The 19,307-nt window shown below is 38.2% G+C and overlaps 1 protein-coding gene across 1 annotated transcript in view; it reads left to right on the forward strand.

The window, feature by feature from the left end:
• The first annotated feature begins 7,184 nt into the window (after window positions 1–7,184).
• ANOS1 (anosmin 1) overlaps window positions 7,185–19,307 on the forward strand; it is a 70,380-nt gene continuing 58,257 nt past the window's right edge. Inside the window, exons 1-2 of the mRNA XM_017881442.1 lie at window positions 7,185–7,223; window positions 9,179–9,401. Coding sequence (XP_017736931.1) covers window positions 7,185–7,223; window positions 9,179–9,401 — 262 coding nt within the window. The remainder of the gene's footprint in view (window positions 7,224–9,178; window positions 9,402–19,307) is intronic.

A 19,307-nucleotide genomic window follows, 5' to 3' on the forward strand; every position in this document is an offset into this window, starting at 1 on the left:
GCCCGCCACCTCGCCCGGCTAGTTTGTGTATTTTTAGTAGAGACAGGGTTTCACCATGTTAGCCAGGATGGTCTCGATCTCCTGACCTCGTGATCCGCCCGTCTCGGCCTCCCAAAGTGCTGGGATTACAGGCTTGAGCCACCGTGCCCGGCCCATATCTTTGTTTTTAAAAAGGGGTCTATGGATGGTGTTGTCTTTAAGTTTATGCATGAGAAATTTTACCTACAGTTCTATCTAAAGTACGCTTGGATTGGACAACTTTTTTTTCTTCTGTAAGTGTTACTTTATTTTACCTGGGCACCGCATATTGTGCTAGCCCATATGTTCTTGTTTTCTGTTTATGATAGGATCGCTAGGTTTTGACATTGCATGGCACTTCCTCCCCTCTGCACCCCACACAACCCCCTCACAAGACACATCCACTCACGCAGAGTTTATTTTCCTTAGAATTACATAGACATTGCTTTGTTAGCTTCACATACTAAATTTAGTAGAGAGACATTTGGTAGCAATTATATTTTATTCCTCATAATCAGCTTGCCTTTTTTACCTGAACGTCTGAAAATTTGAAGTTTTCCCTTTGGTGTATAGAAGCAGAAGCTATATTCCAGTGTTGCTTGTTCTTTTCAGTTATTCCTGGAACATAACATGCCCTTTGATTTATAATTTTTTTCTATTTCATTCCTTGCTCTCTCTCTCTCTCTTTCTCTCTCTCTCCTTCCTTCCTTCCTTCCTTCCTTCCTTCCTTCCTTCCTTCCTTCCTTCCATCCGTCCGTCCTGTCTCCTTCCGTCACCCAGGCTAGAGTGCAGTGGTTCAATCTTGGCTCACTGCAACCTCTGCCTCCTGGGTTCAAGGGATTCTCCCATCTCAGCCTCTCGAGTAGCTGGGATTACAGGTGCCTGCCACCACACCCGGCTAATTTTTGTATTTTTAGTAGAGACGGGGTTTCACCATGTTGGCCAGGCTGGTCTCAAACTCCTGACCTCAGATGATCCTTGATATTTATAGTTTATTTCTTAACTTTATGTTTTTGTCTTATTTCACATTTTATATTTTTGTTTAACTCTTTTTTATCCCTTTTCATCTCATTTCATTGTCTCGCTACTTTGTCTTCATGCTCTTGTATTGAATTCATGTTCTGTTCATCTCACTGTGCGTTTTGGGAGTGAAGTTTTCAGAAATTTGGAATCAGACCCTTTGGCCAGGTTAGGGAGAGGGCAACGCTGAGATGGGGGCAGCAGTGGCGGAAGTCAAACTTTAATGATTTTAACATTTTCAAAGTGCCCAGGACATGTGTACAAAGACACATTTTATGGAAATTGTGCAGGTTGCTTTTTTTGTTTGAACCTTTGAAAGAATTTAATCTTAACATTTTCTGATTTAAAAACTGTAAAATCTTAACAAAAACTTTTATGTATTAAGATACTATTTTCCTGTCATTACATAGTTGTTTATAAAAGTTCATTCATTAAAAAATAAGGATCCTTTTTAACACCATAGCATTTGTACTGTTGCTTTTTAATATAGTGAAAATACAAAAGGAAGGGCATGTGCTATTTTTTTGATGTCACTGACTTCAGAGACATTGTGTACAAAGAATTACCAACATACTTTAATTCAATGATTGCTTGGTGTTTAGAATGTCAGTTCTTTAATTTTGAGCATCCTGAAATATATCTTTTGTACATACAGAGACTAATGTATCAGAATCAGATTTTCAGTAACCCCTGGATTATAGTTGGGAGTAATTTAATTTAGTTACCCTCAGTGGTCTCTAGGAGTTTATGTACACTTAGATTTCCTGTTTATAAATGCATTTGGTTTTTCTGTATCTAGGTAAATAGAGCTATTCAACTACTCAGCATAGAATTAAGATTAAAAATTCGTTTGCTAAAAAAAAGGAATACAAAAAAAGAAATTTGAAATCACCCTACTGTCTCTTCCCAGGAAGTGTAAGATTGTATTTTTGAATATTCAGATTATTTCTAAACATGTAGAATCATGAAATCTAATAACTGAACACAAATTAGAGAGCTATTCATCCAGCAGATTTCTAGTCTTGGCCAGACATTGAGACCATCTACGGTTCTTTCCAAAGTGCAGTTTCCAGGGTCCATGCCTGGAATGCTGAAGAAACGGGTCAGAAGTTCACCCAGGACATCAGTTTTAGAAGCTCCCTGGGAAATTCTAATAGGGAAGCAAGCTGAGAGCCACTGGGCGAGCCCAGTCTTCTTATTTTACCCTGATATGGTGGGGTCCTCAGAAAACACTGGCTGTCATCGTTGCCCAGACTCTTACGTGTTTCGTGATATGGGCTATGTTTTTTTTTTTTTTTTTAGACGGAGTCTCGCTCTGTCACCCAGGCTGGAGTGCAGTGGCCGGATCTCAGCTCACTGCAAGCTCCGCCTCCTGGGTTTACGCCATTCTCCTGCCTCAGCCTCCCGAGTAGCTGGGACTACAGGCGCCCGCCACCTCGCCCAGCTAGTTTTTTGTATTTTTTTTTTTAGTAGAGACGGAGTTTCACCGTGTTAGCCAGGATGGTCTCGATCTCCTGACCTCGTGATCCGCCCGTCTCGGCCTCCCAAAGTGCTGGGATTACAGGCTGAGCCACCGCGCCCGGCCATATATGGGCTATGTTAGGATCTCCCTGAGCTGCTGTTTCCTCATTTGTAAAATGGAAATAATAACAACTGTGGGGACTGGGCAAGAATAGGTGAAATGAGAAAGTAAAGCAGCTGGGGTAGAGTGAGGGATGTGGTAGACATCAGCCGCTCTTGGTGACTAACTGCCACTGCTAATGATGATGGTAATGATGGTGATCGTGGTGGTTATAACAGTGGTGATAATGATGGAGCACTCACTTCAGGAAATTGTATATTCTAGGTTTCATTGTAGTCCACAATCCTGGTTGTTGGCTAGGAGCAGGAAGAGAAGCCCCCCGTTCCCTGACTCTTTGCAAAGGCAATTATAATCCTAGAGAATTGACATATGGTAGAAGTCTGTTGAATTGAACCAAATAGCCAAATGCAATGTTCTCTTCAAAGCTGAAGCCTAGTATTTATGTGATTTTAAACACATTAAGGTAATTTACTGAATTGGATGTCTTTGTCATTCCATGATTGCTGAACAGATTATTTTACTGTACAATACCTTGCATTTTATGCCAAACTAAACAAAGGTAGTATTGTCTCTCTTTTGAAAGCGTTCAAGAAATGTTGCCTACTTTTGTTAGTATTTAATTTTATTTTAGCCACTTGCCACAGGTGAATAAATTAATGTTTTACTCATTTTCTTCTTAGTGGAGCGTAGCATATTACCCAGGTAAGGCACTAAAACCACATTTTAGTTTTAGCTCTTAGGAGATGACATGTAGGAGGGATATATGAGAATTCATTAATACTGCATATTAATATATAGTATAACATATATCTATTCCTTAACATATGAAAGATTTCTTACTTAATCCAATGCACCTCAAAGATATTAGATACTATTAATCACTGATCTAGAAAATACGTAGTCTTTGCAGACTATTTCTTTCTTAGTTTTGGAGACAGTAAGGGCAAAATAAACAAAATTAATGGGTGCAGTGACCATATTCTTTTCAAATTTTAAATTGGAGCCAATGACCTGGCAAAAGAATGACATTTGACCGGGTGTGGTGGCTCACGCCTGTAATCCCAGCACTTTGGGAGGCTGAGGCGGACAGATCACTTGAGGTCAGGAGATCGAGACCATCCTGGCCAATATGGTGAAACCCCGTCTCTACTGAAAATACAAAATTAGCTGGACATCGTGGCACATGCCTGTAATCCCAGCTACTTGGGAGGCTGAGGCAGGAGAATCGCTTGAGCCAGGGAGTTGGAGGTTGCAGTGAGCTGAGATCGTGCACCTGCACTCCAGCCTGGCGACAGAGTGAGACTCTGTCTCAAAATAATAATAATAATAATAATTTGAAAGTGACATTTGTGTGATTTGTGAAATTAATCATATGAATAGTTTTATAAAATGAATTATAGTTACAAAACTAAATTTACAGTTAACAATTTGCCTTCATTGCCTGCATATAATTGTAGAAACAGGAAATAGAACATGGAGGATATATATATATATCTATGTTGTCACACGTGTTTATTCACCATAAAATTGATGGGTATTACATGCATACTCATTTGAATGTCTTTTTCTAATATTTTCTCATTCCTTTTAACAAATCTCTGAGTAATTAACTTGTATTATCACATGAAGTTTTACATGCTTAATGGTCAGAAGTTATTATACTTTTGTGACACTCAAATTACCTTTGTTCACAGGATTTCCTACTGGAGACCAATTTGCAGATTTTGTTTATATCTAGAGTATTAATATTCACACAGCATTTTCTCTGACCTGTACACATTTTTCTCCTTATTCCATTCAATTAGTAAATTCTCATTAAACTATGATTAATGACCTGGAGAGACACCTTATGTACACATACCATATGTTCTCTAATTTATATTCAAACAAATAATTTTTTTCAACCTAATCCAAGAGAATTATGAAAGAAAATTAATAGACAGCATCAAAACCTCCCTTTGATAAATCTTCCTTTAATAGGACAGCTAAATAAAGCTCCTCTGTAAGATTGTTGCACCAAATCCATGCTGCTCTAAGATGAACTTCATTTAAGTACAGGGTACAATTCCTTAGATGCAGATTTCAGTGCTTAATCTGGAAGTAGTGGGTTGGAATCTACTGGCTGGACACACTGTGGAAAAATACAGACTTCCTTCTGTCTGTGGATCTTACAAAATTTTCATCAGCATGGCAGAAGAATTTTGAAATGTTAAAGAGTAAACTTGTAGCAGTGGGAAAAGAAAAAAAGACATAAGTTAATTATTATTGAGTATGTATTATGGGCCAACTATGCACAATAGTGCTTAGTTCTTTGTGTGCATTACCTCATGTAATATTCATAATGTTACCTGTATTATTTCAAGATTATAAACCAGTCTAGGAACCATGAGTGCAAAGATGAACATATGCGTTTCTATGATCCCCAAAATAATCAAAGAAATCATGTTTGAATCCTTACCAAAAAGGAAAACATTGATTATCCATACAGAATAACTCCCATATCAACTGAAAGATCTAAATTGTTGGGCTAATTATGATCATTCCCCTTTTATAGTCATTGGGAACACATACTTCGTAACTATTCTAGGTCACTGTCTTTGTTGATTTGTTTTTATGTCTGCCCCAATAGTTCAGTAAATAATGAAGATAAGGAGACATGGCCTCTGTTTTCCTGTCCCTCACAGTTCAAGTGTGTGGCAGTTGGCATATAGATAATTAGAATAATATATGAATAGAGGATCCAAACTTTATCTGATTCTTGACTCATACTCTGTTTTCATAGGTGAAGAGTATGAACTGAGTTGATTTCATTATATCATGGTGCAAACTAAGTCACTGTGATTTCCAAGTTACCAAGCAGGAAACACTTGCTGGATTTAATACAAGTATTTCTACTTGGAAATCTCAGCCCATGAGGCAGTGGCCAATGATTTTGGTATTAAGTATTTTCTTTCATTGTGTGTAATGTATATGAGCTGTTGAAAAAAGAAAGTTGGCAAACACTATATAATTGTCACAGATCTGTTAGCATACTTCCTTGATTATTAACTTAGATTTGAAACTCAATTTAGAGCTTCAAAACTCAATGAAGTAAAATACATCTAACAGCTAACAGAAAAATGAACTGCGAAATAGAGTAAGAGAGAAAAGCCTTGAGAGTTGATAATGCTTTAAGTTCTTATAAAGTTTATTTTTAATTAATTAGCTGTAAATTTATCACAATTCAATATTGACACCATGGCCCTTCTAAATTTTACCTTAAAGTTCTTAAATTGAGAAATAATTTTAGTTCAGTCAACTCATGTTATTTTCACATTTTATATATGATTAATTACTAACAAACAACTTTATATGACATCTACAATTCCAATTCAAACCTTGAAATTATAGTTTTTCTATCTAGTGTTTCCACTGTTTTCCTTTTGTTAATTAATCTAAGAAAAGAACAGGCATTTAATTGTATTTAACTTGTAATGAAGTACTGATGCTTTGTTATCCACTAAATTTACAATATCAGAAAGATTATTGTCACTATGAAACAATACAATGTGGTGCTGCACACATTCTCATCACAATTGTTTTTAGAATTGTGGTAAAATGCACATAATATAACATTTGCCGTCTTAACTCTTACGCATATTTTAATTGAGCATTGTTTGGGGGAAATAACCAGGTGAGACAGTGGAGAATAATTTACATTGAAATTGTAGTTTATCCTAGGATTACTAAGATATTCCTTGCTGAAGTTATGTTTTGAGTCTTCAGTGGAATTTTCAGTCATCATCAATCTGAGAATCATAGGCTAAAATTAATGAACTATCTGTCTTTTGGGAAAAGTGAGACATTCCTCCCACCAACCTCCCACCTCCCACTAGAGACTTTGATAATGGTGGTTTTTTTGTTTGTTTGCTTGTTTGTGTGTTTGTTTTATAACATACCTCTACTATTGGTGAAATACTCTCTGGTTAATAGCCCAAACCATTCACTGTCTCCTGCCTAGATAACCTCCTGTCTCCAGGGTATCTAGGTGCTACCAGACACCTATCTCACTAAAGGGTCATGCTTGTTTGGCAGTGAGGAGTAGCCAGCAGCATGTTGGCAGGTTTGGCAGGTGTTACCTTGCGGTCGGGAACCATATTCAATCACTATTGAGAAGCAACAGCAACACATGGGCTGTTCTTATCAGGTGTTTTCCAGGTGTTGCCCAGGCATTATCAGGCAGTGGTAGGGATGACCTGGTGTTACACAGGTGTCATGATGGTACAGAGGCATATTTAGTCATCAGGGAGCAGCAGCAGGCAGCACATAGGCGAGTGTTCCCAGGTATCGTGCAGGTGTAACCCAGGTGTTTCCAGTTGTTACCAGTAATGAGCCCTGGTTAGGGATCACTGTGGAGCATCAAGCAGCATGCTGGCATTGAGCTGCATGATGTTCCTAGTCTCCCCCTGGACTTCTGTTCACCAAAGCCACCACATTTATTTCTTATATTCCTAACCCTGTTGTGACATCAGATAAACAGAAAGGGTCCTCCTTGTCCATCTTCCACTTCCAACGTTGAGGAACCATGGCAGCCCTTCACTGGATGGCCTTTGCAGTGGTTCAAGTAGCCTGAATGGTTGTAGTGAACGGAGCTTGATATGTACAAGAGTTCAAACATGTGCGTACTTGTTTTATGCCCATGGAGCAGTTCAAGGCAGCTGTTCCGGCAGGGTTCTGTCCTTCTCCATATGGGCAGACAGCATTCTGGCATCTCTCCTCCTGTGGCCCCACCATTCCCTACAGCTGTGGTGCTACCCATGTCCAGCTAATAAAGAACATGGGGCACCATCCCCCACCATCTGCAAGCCTCGGTCCACAGTGGCACAGAACTTTGCTGATTACATTCCATTCACAACAACATAGCCACCCCCAGGTAAAAGAAAGACAGTGAAATTTAACCTGGCTGTGCACAGGCATTCCAGGTGAAAATGCATTTTGATCAGAGAAAATGTCACTTTGATAGGAGAAAAGAAAACAAATACATCTGTTTTGTTAAACATTCAAGCAGACTTCATGTGTCTTTAACGGAATAGTAGTTATCATGGAAAGCATCTCCCATAAGGATAAAAGGAGGCTTGGTGTACAAGTTAGGGTTATGGTGATCATCTTTTCAGCCATCTTCTATAAAGCAAAAAGAGGGTTAGGGATAGGGCTGGGTGGAGGGCTGGGGCTGGTGGGGCTGTCTTGGCCATTCTCTTCCATAGGAAAAGGGAGGGCAGGAGCACAGAGAGCATCCTTCCCTTTCTTTCCCTGGGTGGGATAGCTTTTAGAAGTCTCAGCAACTCCTGTGTTCAGTGGCAGAAAAAAGCCATTATCTTCCGATTGCAGCTTCTGTCTTAGGGATGACCGAGTGCTGTCCTGAACCATTTTTTCCTAAGGAAAAATAGGCATTTGATAAATGGCTCTTTGACATTACTCAGGCTTTTTCAATAATGCATTCCTCTAATAAGTCCAGGGCTTCCTATTCTCACTAATGGTTGATTGATTCTGGGCTCAACCAAAATGTCCTCAGCAAGATGCTGTTCAGACCCCAACTATGTCACAGATAACATAGGTGTGGGCTGATTTTTAAAGAAGATTCACATTCTTCTACTGCACAACTCATTGACAATTCCATGTTAATCATAAAGGCTGGAAATTATTGAAATATGTTCAATTAGCAGGCTTAGACAACTGTGCTATATAATTTCAACAAATATGCTATCATTGTGAGAATTGTAAAGTTTTTTAGAGCTCCTGCTATTTTGATGAGTATTTATGATACATGAAAAAGCAGCCAGGTACAATGGCTCATGCCTGCAATCCCAGTGCTTTGGGAGGCTAAGGGTGGGAGGATTGCTTGAGGCCAGGACTTAATACCACCCTGGGCAACATAGCAAGACCTCATCTCTACAAAAAATAAAAATTAGCGAGGGATGATGTTGTGTGTCTATAGTTCTAGTTACTTGGGAGGCTGAGGCAGGAGGATTGCCTGAGTTTGGGAGTTCAAGGCTGCAGTGAACTATGATTGCACTATTGTACTCCAGCCTGGGTGACAAAGTGAGACTTTAACTGTAAAAAAAAAAAAAAAAAAAAAAAAAAAAGAGAAAAAAAAAAAAAAAAAAAGAGAGAGAGAAAGAAAAAAATTAAAGAGAGTGATGTGCTATATGTGTAATGTATACAATCCAAAAAGGGCCCTCAAATTGTACTGAACAGGTTTTGTGACTGTTTATAGTCAGTTTTTTTGTCAAACATCTTTGACCAAGGTAGAATATATGATCTGTGAACGTGGGCGCATATACTTGGTGTGTGTCTGTTGCATGCAATATAAAATCATCACTTACGGATTATGTTCCTTTGAGAAATCAGCACAAAATGTGTCACTTTGATAGGAGAAAAGAAAACAAATATATGCATTTTGTTAAATATTCAAGCAAAAGTTTGACAGGGAAAATATGTGGAACTTCCTTTCAGATGTCTTGGAAATCAGACTTCATGTGTCTTTAATGGAATATTTTTTTAAATTCTTCTTTGTCTTAGCCTCTCTTCCCCAAGAAGAGCTACGAATGCTTGACCAGCTGTGAGTTCCTCAAATACATCCTGTTAGTGAAGCAGGGGGACTGCCCGGCTCCTGAGAAAGCCAGTGGATTTGCGGCCGCCTGTGTTGAAAGCTGCGAAGTTGACAATGAGTGCTCTGGGGTGAAGAAATGTTGTTCAAATGGGTGTGGACACACCTGCCAAGTACCCAAGACTCTGTACAAAGGTAAGGGGCAGCACTGGGGGTGTGAAGAGACATGCAGTGTCACATGTATCTGTGCCTAGGGAAGGGTGTCCATCATAAGCGTGAAAAGTCTAAAAAGCATAAAATCTTAAGAAAATTTATTTTATACCACATACAGACATCTTAACATATTCACAGACCCATAGAGATCAGCCATATTAACTCGACTTGGGGCAGAGCAAGTCATTCATATTAATTCTTTTTAATTTGACAGATGTGATGGACAGCAACAATTCAGGAAGGTTTTGTCTTTTCTCCAGTCAGACTGATTCAAGTAAGCTCTACTAGGTACACTGGAATAAATCGATTTAAATCCTTAGAAAATAGGCTGGGAGATGAAGCACACTTGAAAAATGCATAAGAAATATACTGGTATTGTGCTTTTTCTGCCAATGCGACTTAAGAACGTTAGTGTCATTGTGCAGATCTTCAATATTTTCATTAGTACCTTGAGATTCTAGAGAAAGGATTTCCCTTCCTCAAAACGTGGAGGTTCAATTTATCAAGCAGTTTAGCAAATGCAATAGTTTGTATTCAAAAGCCGTTTCTAGAGCACTTAGCTCCTTAATATCAAGTGCTACTGATCATTTTCTGTAAATGGGACTAAGCTCTTTTAAAGCCAACATGAATCCATTGTATTATGTATAGTTTGGGATACCATCAAAATACACTATGACATACAACATTTTGTTAATTTTGGGGGTCTCATTGAAGAGTAATATAGAGCAGCAGTCCCCATCCTTTTTGGCAATAGGGACCTGTTTCATGGAAAACAATTTTTCCATGTTGGGCAGGAGATGGTTTTGGGATGATTCAAACACATTACATTAATTGTGCACTTTATTTCTATTATTATAACATTGTAATATGTAATGAAATAATTCTACAACTCAGCATCATGTAGAATTGGTGGGAACCCTGGGCTTGTTTTCCTGCAACTGGATCGTCCCATCTGGGGGTGACGGGAGACAGTGACAGATCATCAGGCATTGGGTTCTCATAAAGAGTCTGCAACCTGGATCCTCACATGTGCAGTTCACAATAGGGTTCACGCTCCTATGAGAATCTAAAGCTGCTAATGATCTGACAGGAGGTTCGGGTGGTAATGTGAGTGATGAGGAGTGGCTGTAAATACAGACGAAGCTTTGTCCACCCACCTACCACTTATCTCCTGCTGTGTGACCCAGTTCCTAACCGGCCACAGACTGCTACCAGTCAGTGGCCCGGGAGCTGGGGACCCCTAATATAGAGTCAGTCAACAGGCAGTATTCATTAAAGTACAGAGAGTAACAGATGTCTTTCTCTCTGTGTGTCTTTCACACACACATGCCAAATCCATATTGTTTCTAAATACTGGTACTTAAAAAAAATGTGTATAAAGCAGTATTCACCATCAATGCCAGTTTTGATTTATGTGCTGGCTGCCTATTTTTGGAAGTCCATGTTACTCTAACACTCATAACAGTTCACATCTCCCAGAAGTTAGGTATCTGTCCCATCTGCCTTTAGCTCCCACTTGGGAGTACTTTCCTCTGAAATCTATGTAATTCAACCATTTATTTTCTTTATCGTTGGAAACACACCATAAGTACTATGTCTTACATTGAAAATAATCGCTGCTTTTCTCTTCTTACCAAGTGATGTTTCTTTAATAGTTTTAAAGTTTTATTGTGTTCATGCCTCTTATTTTAAACTACAGCAAGTCAGTATTGCAAAATTTAAAACCATCTAATTTTTAAAGCCTCTGTTAATATGAAATTTTATCTGTCATTAAAGATAATATGCTATGTATGAGTAGCATTCACCATAAAAATAGGATGCTTTTGGAATGGTCTTTTTAAACCCTTTTGTAAAACCTATAGTGTTTTAAAGAGATAATATAAATTAAAATATGCATTTTTATAAAAGGACTGAAGAGTTACTATGAATTTCAAATATGCCTGTTTCACTTGAGAATAAGGGGAATATTGTAGAAAGGGCCAGAATAAATGACTAATGATGCAAAGATACTTTCAGTGTAAAACTACATTTAACGAAACCAGATGAACTTTTGTTAAAGTACTGAAGTCACTCTTCTACTACAAATTAGCTCTTAACTTAGATTTTTGTGGAGAGAGACAGAATCAATGGGAATCAACTACAAATAGAATAAACAGACTCTGTTGACCTGACAATGACTTTTGCGTAATGAAGGCAGTCTAATTAATAGATTGTTATTTTGCAAAAAAAGACATATATGCAGGTAGTATTTTTTCTTGCTTTCTTCAGTAGTCCCTCAAGGAAGGCTGTCTTCATGTCCTGGGAGCTTTGACAGTGCCTCTGAATATGTTAGTGTGTGTAAAAGGAGGGCAAATAGAGCCTGTAGCAACTCCTTCACCATCTTAGCTAATGAGCCATTTGAAGCCCCTTTTGGCTTTCCCAACCTGGAGTCCAGCTGCTTCTTCACTGTCAAAAGAGGAGAGGGGGACTGATATACACAAGCCCCAGGGAAACAGTCTGTTCCAACCCATCCCTTGACTTTGCGAGGAGAAAACCATGTGCCCAGTCAGCGCACAAACCAACCTGCAATCTTAGGATACTCATAATCACTGTCTTTCCTACCTCCAAGATGCCTTCTTATTGCCCCAAACAAACTAATGTGAAATAAGATTGCCTCCCTCTCTCTGTCTCTGCTAGGTCTGTGTAATTGTTTTCCTTAATAAGAGTGGGAGTCATGGTGGGTTGAGATTAACTAGTCCTTTGCGCTCCGTTCACAGCTGCTGAAACTGAGGTTGCAGCCTATGCCTAAGTGATTTGGTAGTAGGCAGCAGAAATAGACCTAACATCTGCTCCCACCTGGGCTAGCTCTCCTGCCATTTTTATTTTGAATGTATGGAGCCCTAATGGAAACACTCACTGGGCATCGTTGTGTTATTATATAATAGGCTAACTAAGGCCTGGCACAGTGGCTCACCCCTTCAGTCCCAACACTTTGGGAGGCTGAAGCAGGAGTTCAAGAGTAGCCTGGGCAAGATGGCAAGATATCCCCATCTCTACAAACATAATAAAATTAGCTAGGCATGGTGGCATGTGCCTGTAGTCATAGCTGCTCGGGAGGCTGAGGTGGGAGGATCATTTGAGCACAGGAATTGGAGGTTACAATGAGCCATGATCATGTCACTGCACTCCAGCCTGGGCAACAGAGTGAGACCCTGTCCCAAAATGTATCTAAATCTATTATCTACCTACCTGTCTATGTAATAGGCCAAGTAAAAGATTTGTCAATATAGAATATTTTTAATCTAACAAAATCACTACTTTATGAATCATTTTAGGCTAATTAATAACATGGGATTGTTTTACATTGTAGGGTTGAAGTATATAAAACTAGATACAGTGTGTGCTGTATAGAGAACCAAATTCTATGGGATAAATATTGAAAACCTGAAGTTCCTCATTCATTCATTATTTATGTCTTAAAGTGTTGTTGCATAGTGCTGTTTGGAAATCCAAAATAACATTTCTTAGCATTTTCCCCAGTTTACCTTTACAAGGGGCTGCTGTCACTTGGTTGGAGAAGTATTGACACATTTCAGTTAAATACACATTCATGGAGTGCCTACTGTTTTCTGTCATCCATAATGGGCATTGGGGTACAAGGATCCATGTGACACTGACCCCCACATGGTCCAGTGTTTATTACTGAGATTGTCATGCTCACAATACTCTTTAAGTGGGCAAATTGTTTTTCTAACCTTTAAGTAAATGGACATTTACCAACCTCTGTATATGTTTCATTTTATTACTTATCGAATTAATTTTTAAAAGTATTTTAAAATTATAAAACCCTTGCATACTTTCTGTTTGGTCTGTTGTGTTTGTGGAAGGGAAGATAGAAAGTACTGATTTTATAACTTCAAGAGCTTTTTANTACTGTTTTGTTGCCAAATCCCACTGCCTCCCTTGGCTTCCAACTGTAGCAAAAATGGTTTGGGCAGGGAGAAAGAAAAGTTAAAAAATTTTACAACCCTAAAGATTCAGACTAATTTGTGACCTATAGTTTCCCTTTGCCATGGATAAACCAAGAATCAATTGTATGTCAATCTGTTTCTTTTCAAAAAGACCCGATCATAGAGTTGATTTAATATTTCCACAAATAATTAATATATAAAATATTTAAACTTCAGACCTCTGGAGATAGATTTATACAACTTCTCACAAATAAATTTTCAACATTTTGCATCCAGTAGCCCAATGCCTTAATGTGATGTAAATACAAATTCTAGAGTTCTGATTACCTTTATGAGAGATATCAAGTAGTGATTAACTCAGTAGAACAATACATCTTGCTACATTTTATGTCATTTAGATACATGATAAAATTAATAGTAATAATAAAATCTCACAATGAGTATGCAATTGTAGATTGCTTATCCTAATTGATTTTCTATCCATATATTTTCAACATTTTAAAAGCATTGGGTTTTCTTTTGATTTCAGCAGAATATTTCTTGCATTTTAAAGAAAAAAAGTGTATGTCACATATTGCAGGGTGCCATATGATAATGTTTGCTAATTTTCAACAGAATCATTTAGATTTCAGATGACTAATTTGTTCAAAAATAATTTTAAAGAGAAAAATGCTAATCATTTACATAATAGAAAACACATTGAGAAGAGATCCAGTCTACACATCTGGTTATGCAGTTGGGATGCTGGTTCAGCCAGTGAGGACTGTGCGCACCAGCAGTGAGGGCTGGAGGTCCTGAGCGGGGCTGAGCCCCATCTGCACACAATTACAGTAGAGTGCTGGAGTTACTTCCAATCAAAGGAGCCAACTGACTTTAATGGAAAGCAGATGGACCATTTCTTAACATGCAAATTGCAGGGTCATGCTTCATCATAATTAAAGAGATTTTTAAATGAAGAAATTTGAACTGACATCGCCCTGATGCTCATTACATTTGATTAAGGCTGTTGGTCCTTGAATGCTACTCAAGATTAAAACCCTACAGGAGGGGACTGGGTTGCTTGGATTGGCTTCTGGTGAGTTCAGGTTACTTAGGAGGCTATTTACTGTAGCTGTAGTTACTCCAGAGGATTATACATTGGAAAGCCAAAGAGAAAGGTAGATTTAGGAGTCTCGGAGAATGCGCTCTATGAGTTTGAAGAATTGGTCATCATTTTTTTTACTATGCACCAAGGAATCAAGTAAATCATGAAATGTCCTCTGCGACTGCTCTCTCTTGCCTTATCCCCTTCGGTAGAACTATTTGTCTGGCATATGCAGGCCAACCTTCAATGCAAGAATGATACTAAATGATCACCTTGTTGAGATTGTTTTTTCATCACTCTGAACAAATTTTTGTGACTTTTTTCTTGACACAAAACATACAGAGCTGCTTCTATTAAAATCAATTAACTTTGGAATTTCTATTCCATCAGGAATTGGTCTTTTTTTTTTTTTCTTTTTAATGGGAAAGTCCTATGGTCAATGTAATAAAAACGTTCTGTCTTGTAAACATTTTGGCATTGCTTTACTTTCTGGTATTTACCTTTTTAAAAAACAGAGTGAATGTTCATGTGAGTAATAAAACCATGCTGGAAAAGAGATGTGAGTCGCTTGAAACAATGTATGATAAAGATGGCAGTACAGAATAGCTATGATAAATCTTCACCCTTCCCTAGGTGACTTTCAAGCAAAGTAGGGATTACCATTGTTGCTGTGGTTTGCATAAATGTTGCACTAGTCTCTTATTTCCACAGATATATTCTTGAGTGAAGAATAAGAAAGTGGGTTTGGCTATTCATTCAGCAAACACTGACTGTTCATTGAACATTTGCTATTGCAGAATGTTCTCTTCTGGGACATTGTGAGGTGCGGGAATGAAGGAGACATGGTTTTTGACCTCTGGGGGCTGTGGCTCAATGCGAAGACAGGCATCATTAAATGAGTTTGCTGCAGCAACAGGCAGTTAAATGCATGTCTTGACAGTTACAGGCTCAACATTGAAGGGGGGCAAAATAATAAAGCCTTTATTTCCAATTGGGAGGTTTAGGGGAAGTGTCACAGAGGGATGGCATTTGGTCCGAGCCTGGAAGTATTCAAGGGTCTACAGTTAGAAAGCAGAAGGCAAGACATTTCAGAGTGAAAAATAATAATAATAAAATAAACAGGCCATGGTATTATTAAGTACCTGGCAATGTGTTTGTAGGAAAGCTGGGCTTAAAGATATTATCTGTGACAAAAACTAAAGATGTACCAGGAGATAGACTGACAAATAAATGGTAGCCAATTATGAAGAAGGATGCCTTGAAGGGAATGCCAATAAGTTTCCCTTCATTCTATAGAAAATGGGATGCAATTAAAGAGTTTGGGAAGCTGAAGGAGAGAACCTCCCATCTACTTTAGAAAAATAGCCACAAAGTACCAATAAGGGGACATTAGAAAAAGAGATTGAGATTCAGGGAAATAGGTTGAAAGGTCGGAACAAGGAAGGGAGTAAAGTCAGGTGGCCATCATGGAGACAGAATGATTTGATAATTCTTGAAAATGTACTAAGCAGTAAGACAACTAAATGTTGTTAGATGCAAGAACAAATCAAAAAGGTTCTAAGATCCCTTAGACATCCTAAAGAATAAAGTTGTCATAAAGATAGATATCGCAGGAGAAGGGACATATCTAGGACAGAGAAATTCAGCAGGCAGGTGGAAAAGATGGTCTGCAGCTTAGCCAGGGATTAGAGATAGACTGGAAAAACATTTGCTTAGCAGCAATATGCTAATCATCCAAGTCAAGGTACCCCCATTGCTATGGTTATGCACTGAGATGAAAAGTTTACGATACAGGCTTGAAATAAATGCATGTCATGGCAGAACAGGAGTCAAAGACTGACTTGGTGAAGTTCCAGATCCACCAGGAAAGCTGAGCATCTTAGAATAAGAATGTCCAAGGCATTTGCGTATCTATCAAAACCATCTCTTTATCTCTCTATGTGGCCTTTTCTAATATGAAATGTAGAAGGAAGCAGATAATTCAGAGAGAAACCTCATATCAGATTGTAGCCCCAGGCAACTAATTTAGTCTTCCTTAGACACAATTATCTCCTATTCAACATGTAGATAATTAACCCTTTACCCACTTCACAAACTCACAGTAAGGATCAGGTGAGACAAATTTATTGTNTGAGTAATAAAACCATGCTGGAAAAGAGATGTGAGTCGCTTGAAACAATGTATGATAAAGATGGCAGTACAGAATAGCTATGATAAATCTTCACCCTTCCCTAGGTGACTTTCAAGCAAAGTAGGGATTACCATTGTTGCTGTGGTTTGCATAAATGTTGCACTAGTCTCTTATTTCCACAGATATATTCTTGAGTGAAGAATAAGAAAGTGGGTTTGGCTATTCATTCAGCAAACACTGACTGTTCATTGAACATTTGCTATTGCAGAATGTTCTCTTCTGGGACATTGTGAGGTGCGGGAATGAAGGAGACATGGTTTTGACCTCTGGGGCTGTGGCTCAATGCGAAGACAGGCATCATTAAATGAGTTTGCTGCAGCAACAGGCAGTTAAATGCATGTCTTGACAGTTACAGGCTCAACATTGAAGGGGGGCAAAATAATAAAGCCTTTATTTCCAATTGGGAGGTTTAGGGGAAGTGTCACAGAGGGATGGCATTTGGTCCGAGCCTGGAAGTATTCAAGGGTCTACAGTTAGAAAGCAGAAGGCAAGACATTTCAGAGTGAAAATAATAATAATAAAATAAACAGGCCATGGTATTATTAAGTACCTGGCAATGTGTTTGTAGGAAAGCTGGGCTTAAAGATATTATCTGTGACAAAACTAAAGATGTACCAGGAGATAGACTGACAAATAAATGGTAGCCAATTATGAAGAAGGATGCCTTGAAGGGAATGCCAATAAGTTTCCCTTCATTCTATAGAAAATGGGATGCAATTAAAGAGTTTGGGAAGCTGAAGGAGAGAACCTCCCATCTACTTTAGAAAATAGCCACAAAGTACCAATAAGGGGACATTAGAAAAGAGATTGAGATTCAGGGAAATAGGTTGAAAGGTCGGAACAAGGAAGGGAGTAAAGTCAGGTGGCCATCATGGAGACAGAATGATTTGATAATTCTTGAAAATGTACTAAGCAGTAAGACAACTAAATGTTGTTAGATGCAAGAACAAATCAAAAGGTTCTAAGATCCCTTAGACATCCTAAAGAATAAAGTTGTCATAAAGATAGATATCGCAGGAGAAGGGACATATCTAGGACAGAGAAATTCAGCAGGCAGGTGGAAAAGATGGTCTGCAGCTTAGCCAGGGATTAGAGATAGACTGGAAAACATTTGCTTAGCAGCAATATGCTAATCATCCAAGTCAAGGTACCCCATTGCTATGGTTATGCACTGAGATGAAAAGTTTACGATACAGGCTTGAAATAAATGCATGTCATGGCAGAACAGGAGTCAAAGACTGACTTGGTGAAGTTCCAGATCCACCAGGAAAGCTGAGCATCTTAGAATAAGAATGTCCAAGGCATTTGCGTATCTATCAAAACCATCTCTTTATCTCTCTATGTGGCCTTTTCTAATATGAAATGTAGAAGGAAGCAGATAATTCAGAGAGAAACCTCATATCAGATTGTAGCCCCAGGCAACTAATTTAGTCTTCCTTAGACACAATTATCTCCTATTCAACATGTAGATAATTAACCCTTTACCCACTTCACAAACTCACAGTAAGGATCAGGTGAGACAAATTTATTGTAAACTAGAGGTCACTCCTCAGCCATGACCCACCAGTAATAAAGGAGACTGCAATAGGTACGGTAAACATTTTCTCCAGAAAGTAGTTTTTTTTAGATTAATGACTTTTGACCATATATAAATATGCTTTAAAAAATTATTCAATTCCATCCATCCAAATCTTTGATGACTTTAAAATTTTCTTAAACAAGACTTACCATGAATTAAGATCAAAATGAAATAGGAGTTGAAATTCAAGCATGTCAACATGCATCAAACCTTATTTGCATTTGGTGTTTGCACATTTTCCAGTTTCTTCTGTGTTTAAACTTACAAAATGGAAGAAGAAATAGAGTATTCTTAACTAGCTTTTGAAATGAGTTTGCAGTGCTTTCAGCAAATTGTGGACAGAAAATGATGTTAATGGTAATTGGTGTTGTTGGTGTTGATGGCGTTCACCATCATGGAGCCATAGATTCTGTTTCATTCAGTTAGTTTTGCATATTCTATTAGTATTACAAATTTCTTTACAAATTCCCTTTCTGAAATGCCTGCTATTTTGAACTGTGGTTCTTCAATGTATCAGTTGCCAGACAACTTGCATGTACAGAAGGCGAGAAACAAATCGGAATGATTAACTACTTTAAAATGAAACACCTGTGGGAAACTTTTGAAGCAGCGCACTCACTCATGCCAAAACCAAACATAAATTCATTATTTTCCAATGTTAAGCCATTGAGACTATAGGGGAGTGCTTGAGCAATCGATTGGGGAATCCAAAAGACTTGAATTTTGGAAATCACTCTTAGGAGATTTCACATGAAGAGATTTTGCTTTGCAGTGTTTTCCTTAAATGGAAAACTCCCTAAGAAAGAAGGAAGATCAAATCTGGAAACCGTGTTATAATGACCTTAGAATATATCAATAGACACAGAGCATGATAAAAAAATGGGAAAATGACTTGAAACTCTTTATAGTGATCTCCTAGTGTGAATTCCATGTTAACCTCAAGTGAAACAACCTTGTAACATGATTTATTCACAAGAATGCACATGAAATGATTGCTCTAGAGATTACTAGGGAATAAGCCACTTGTTCAGAATCAGGAATCAATTTAGACTGTCTTATAAAAAGAAAAAAACAAAACAAAAAA

Source organism: Rhinopithecus bieti, unplaced genomic scaffold (genome assembly GCF_001698545.2).
Source record: "Rhinopithecus bieti isolate Rb0 unplaced genomic scaffold, ASM169854v2 scaffold_13316, whole genome shotgun sequence".
NCBI classification, from domain to species: Eukaryota; Metazoa; Chordata; class Mammalia; order Primates; family Cercopithecidae; genus Rhinopithecus; species Rhinopithecus bieti.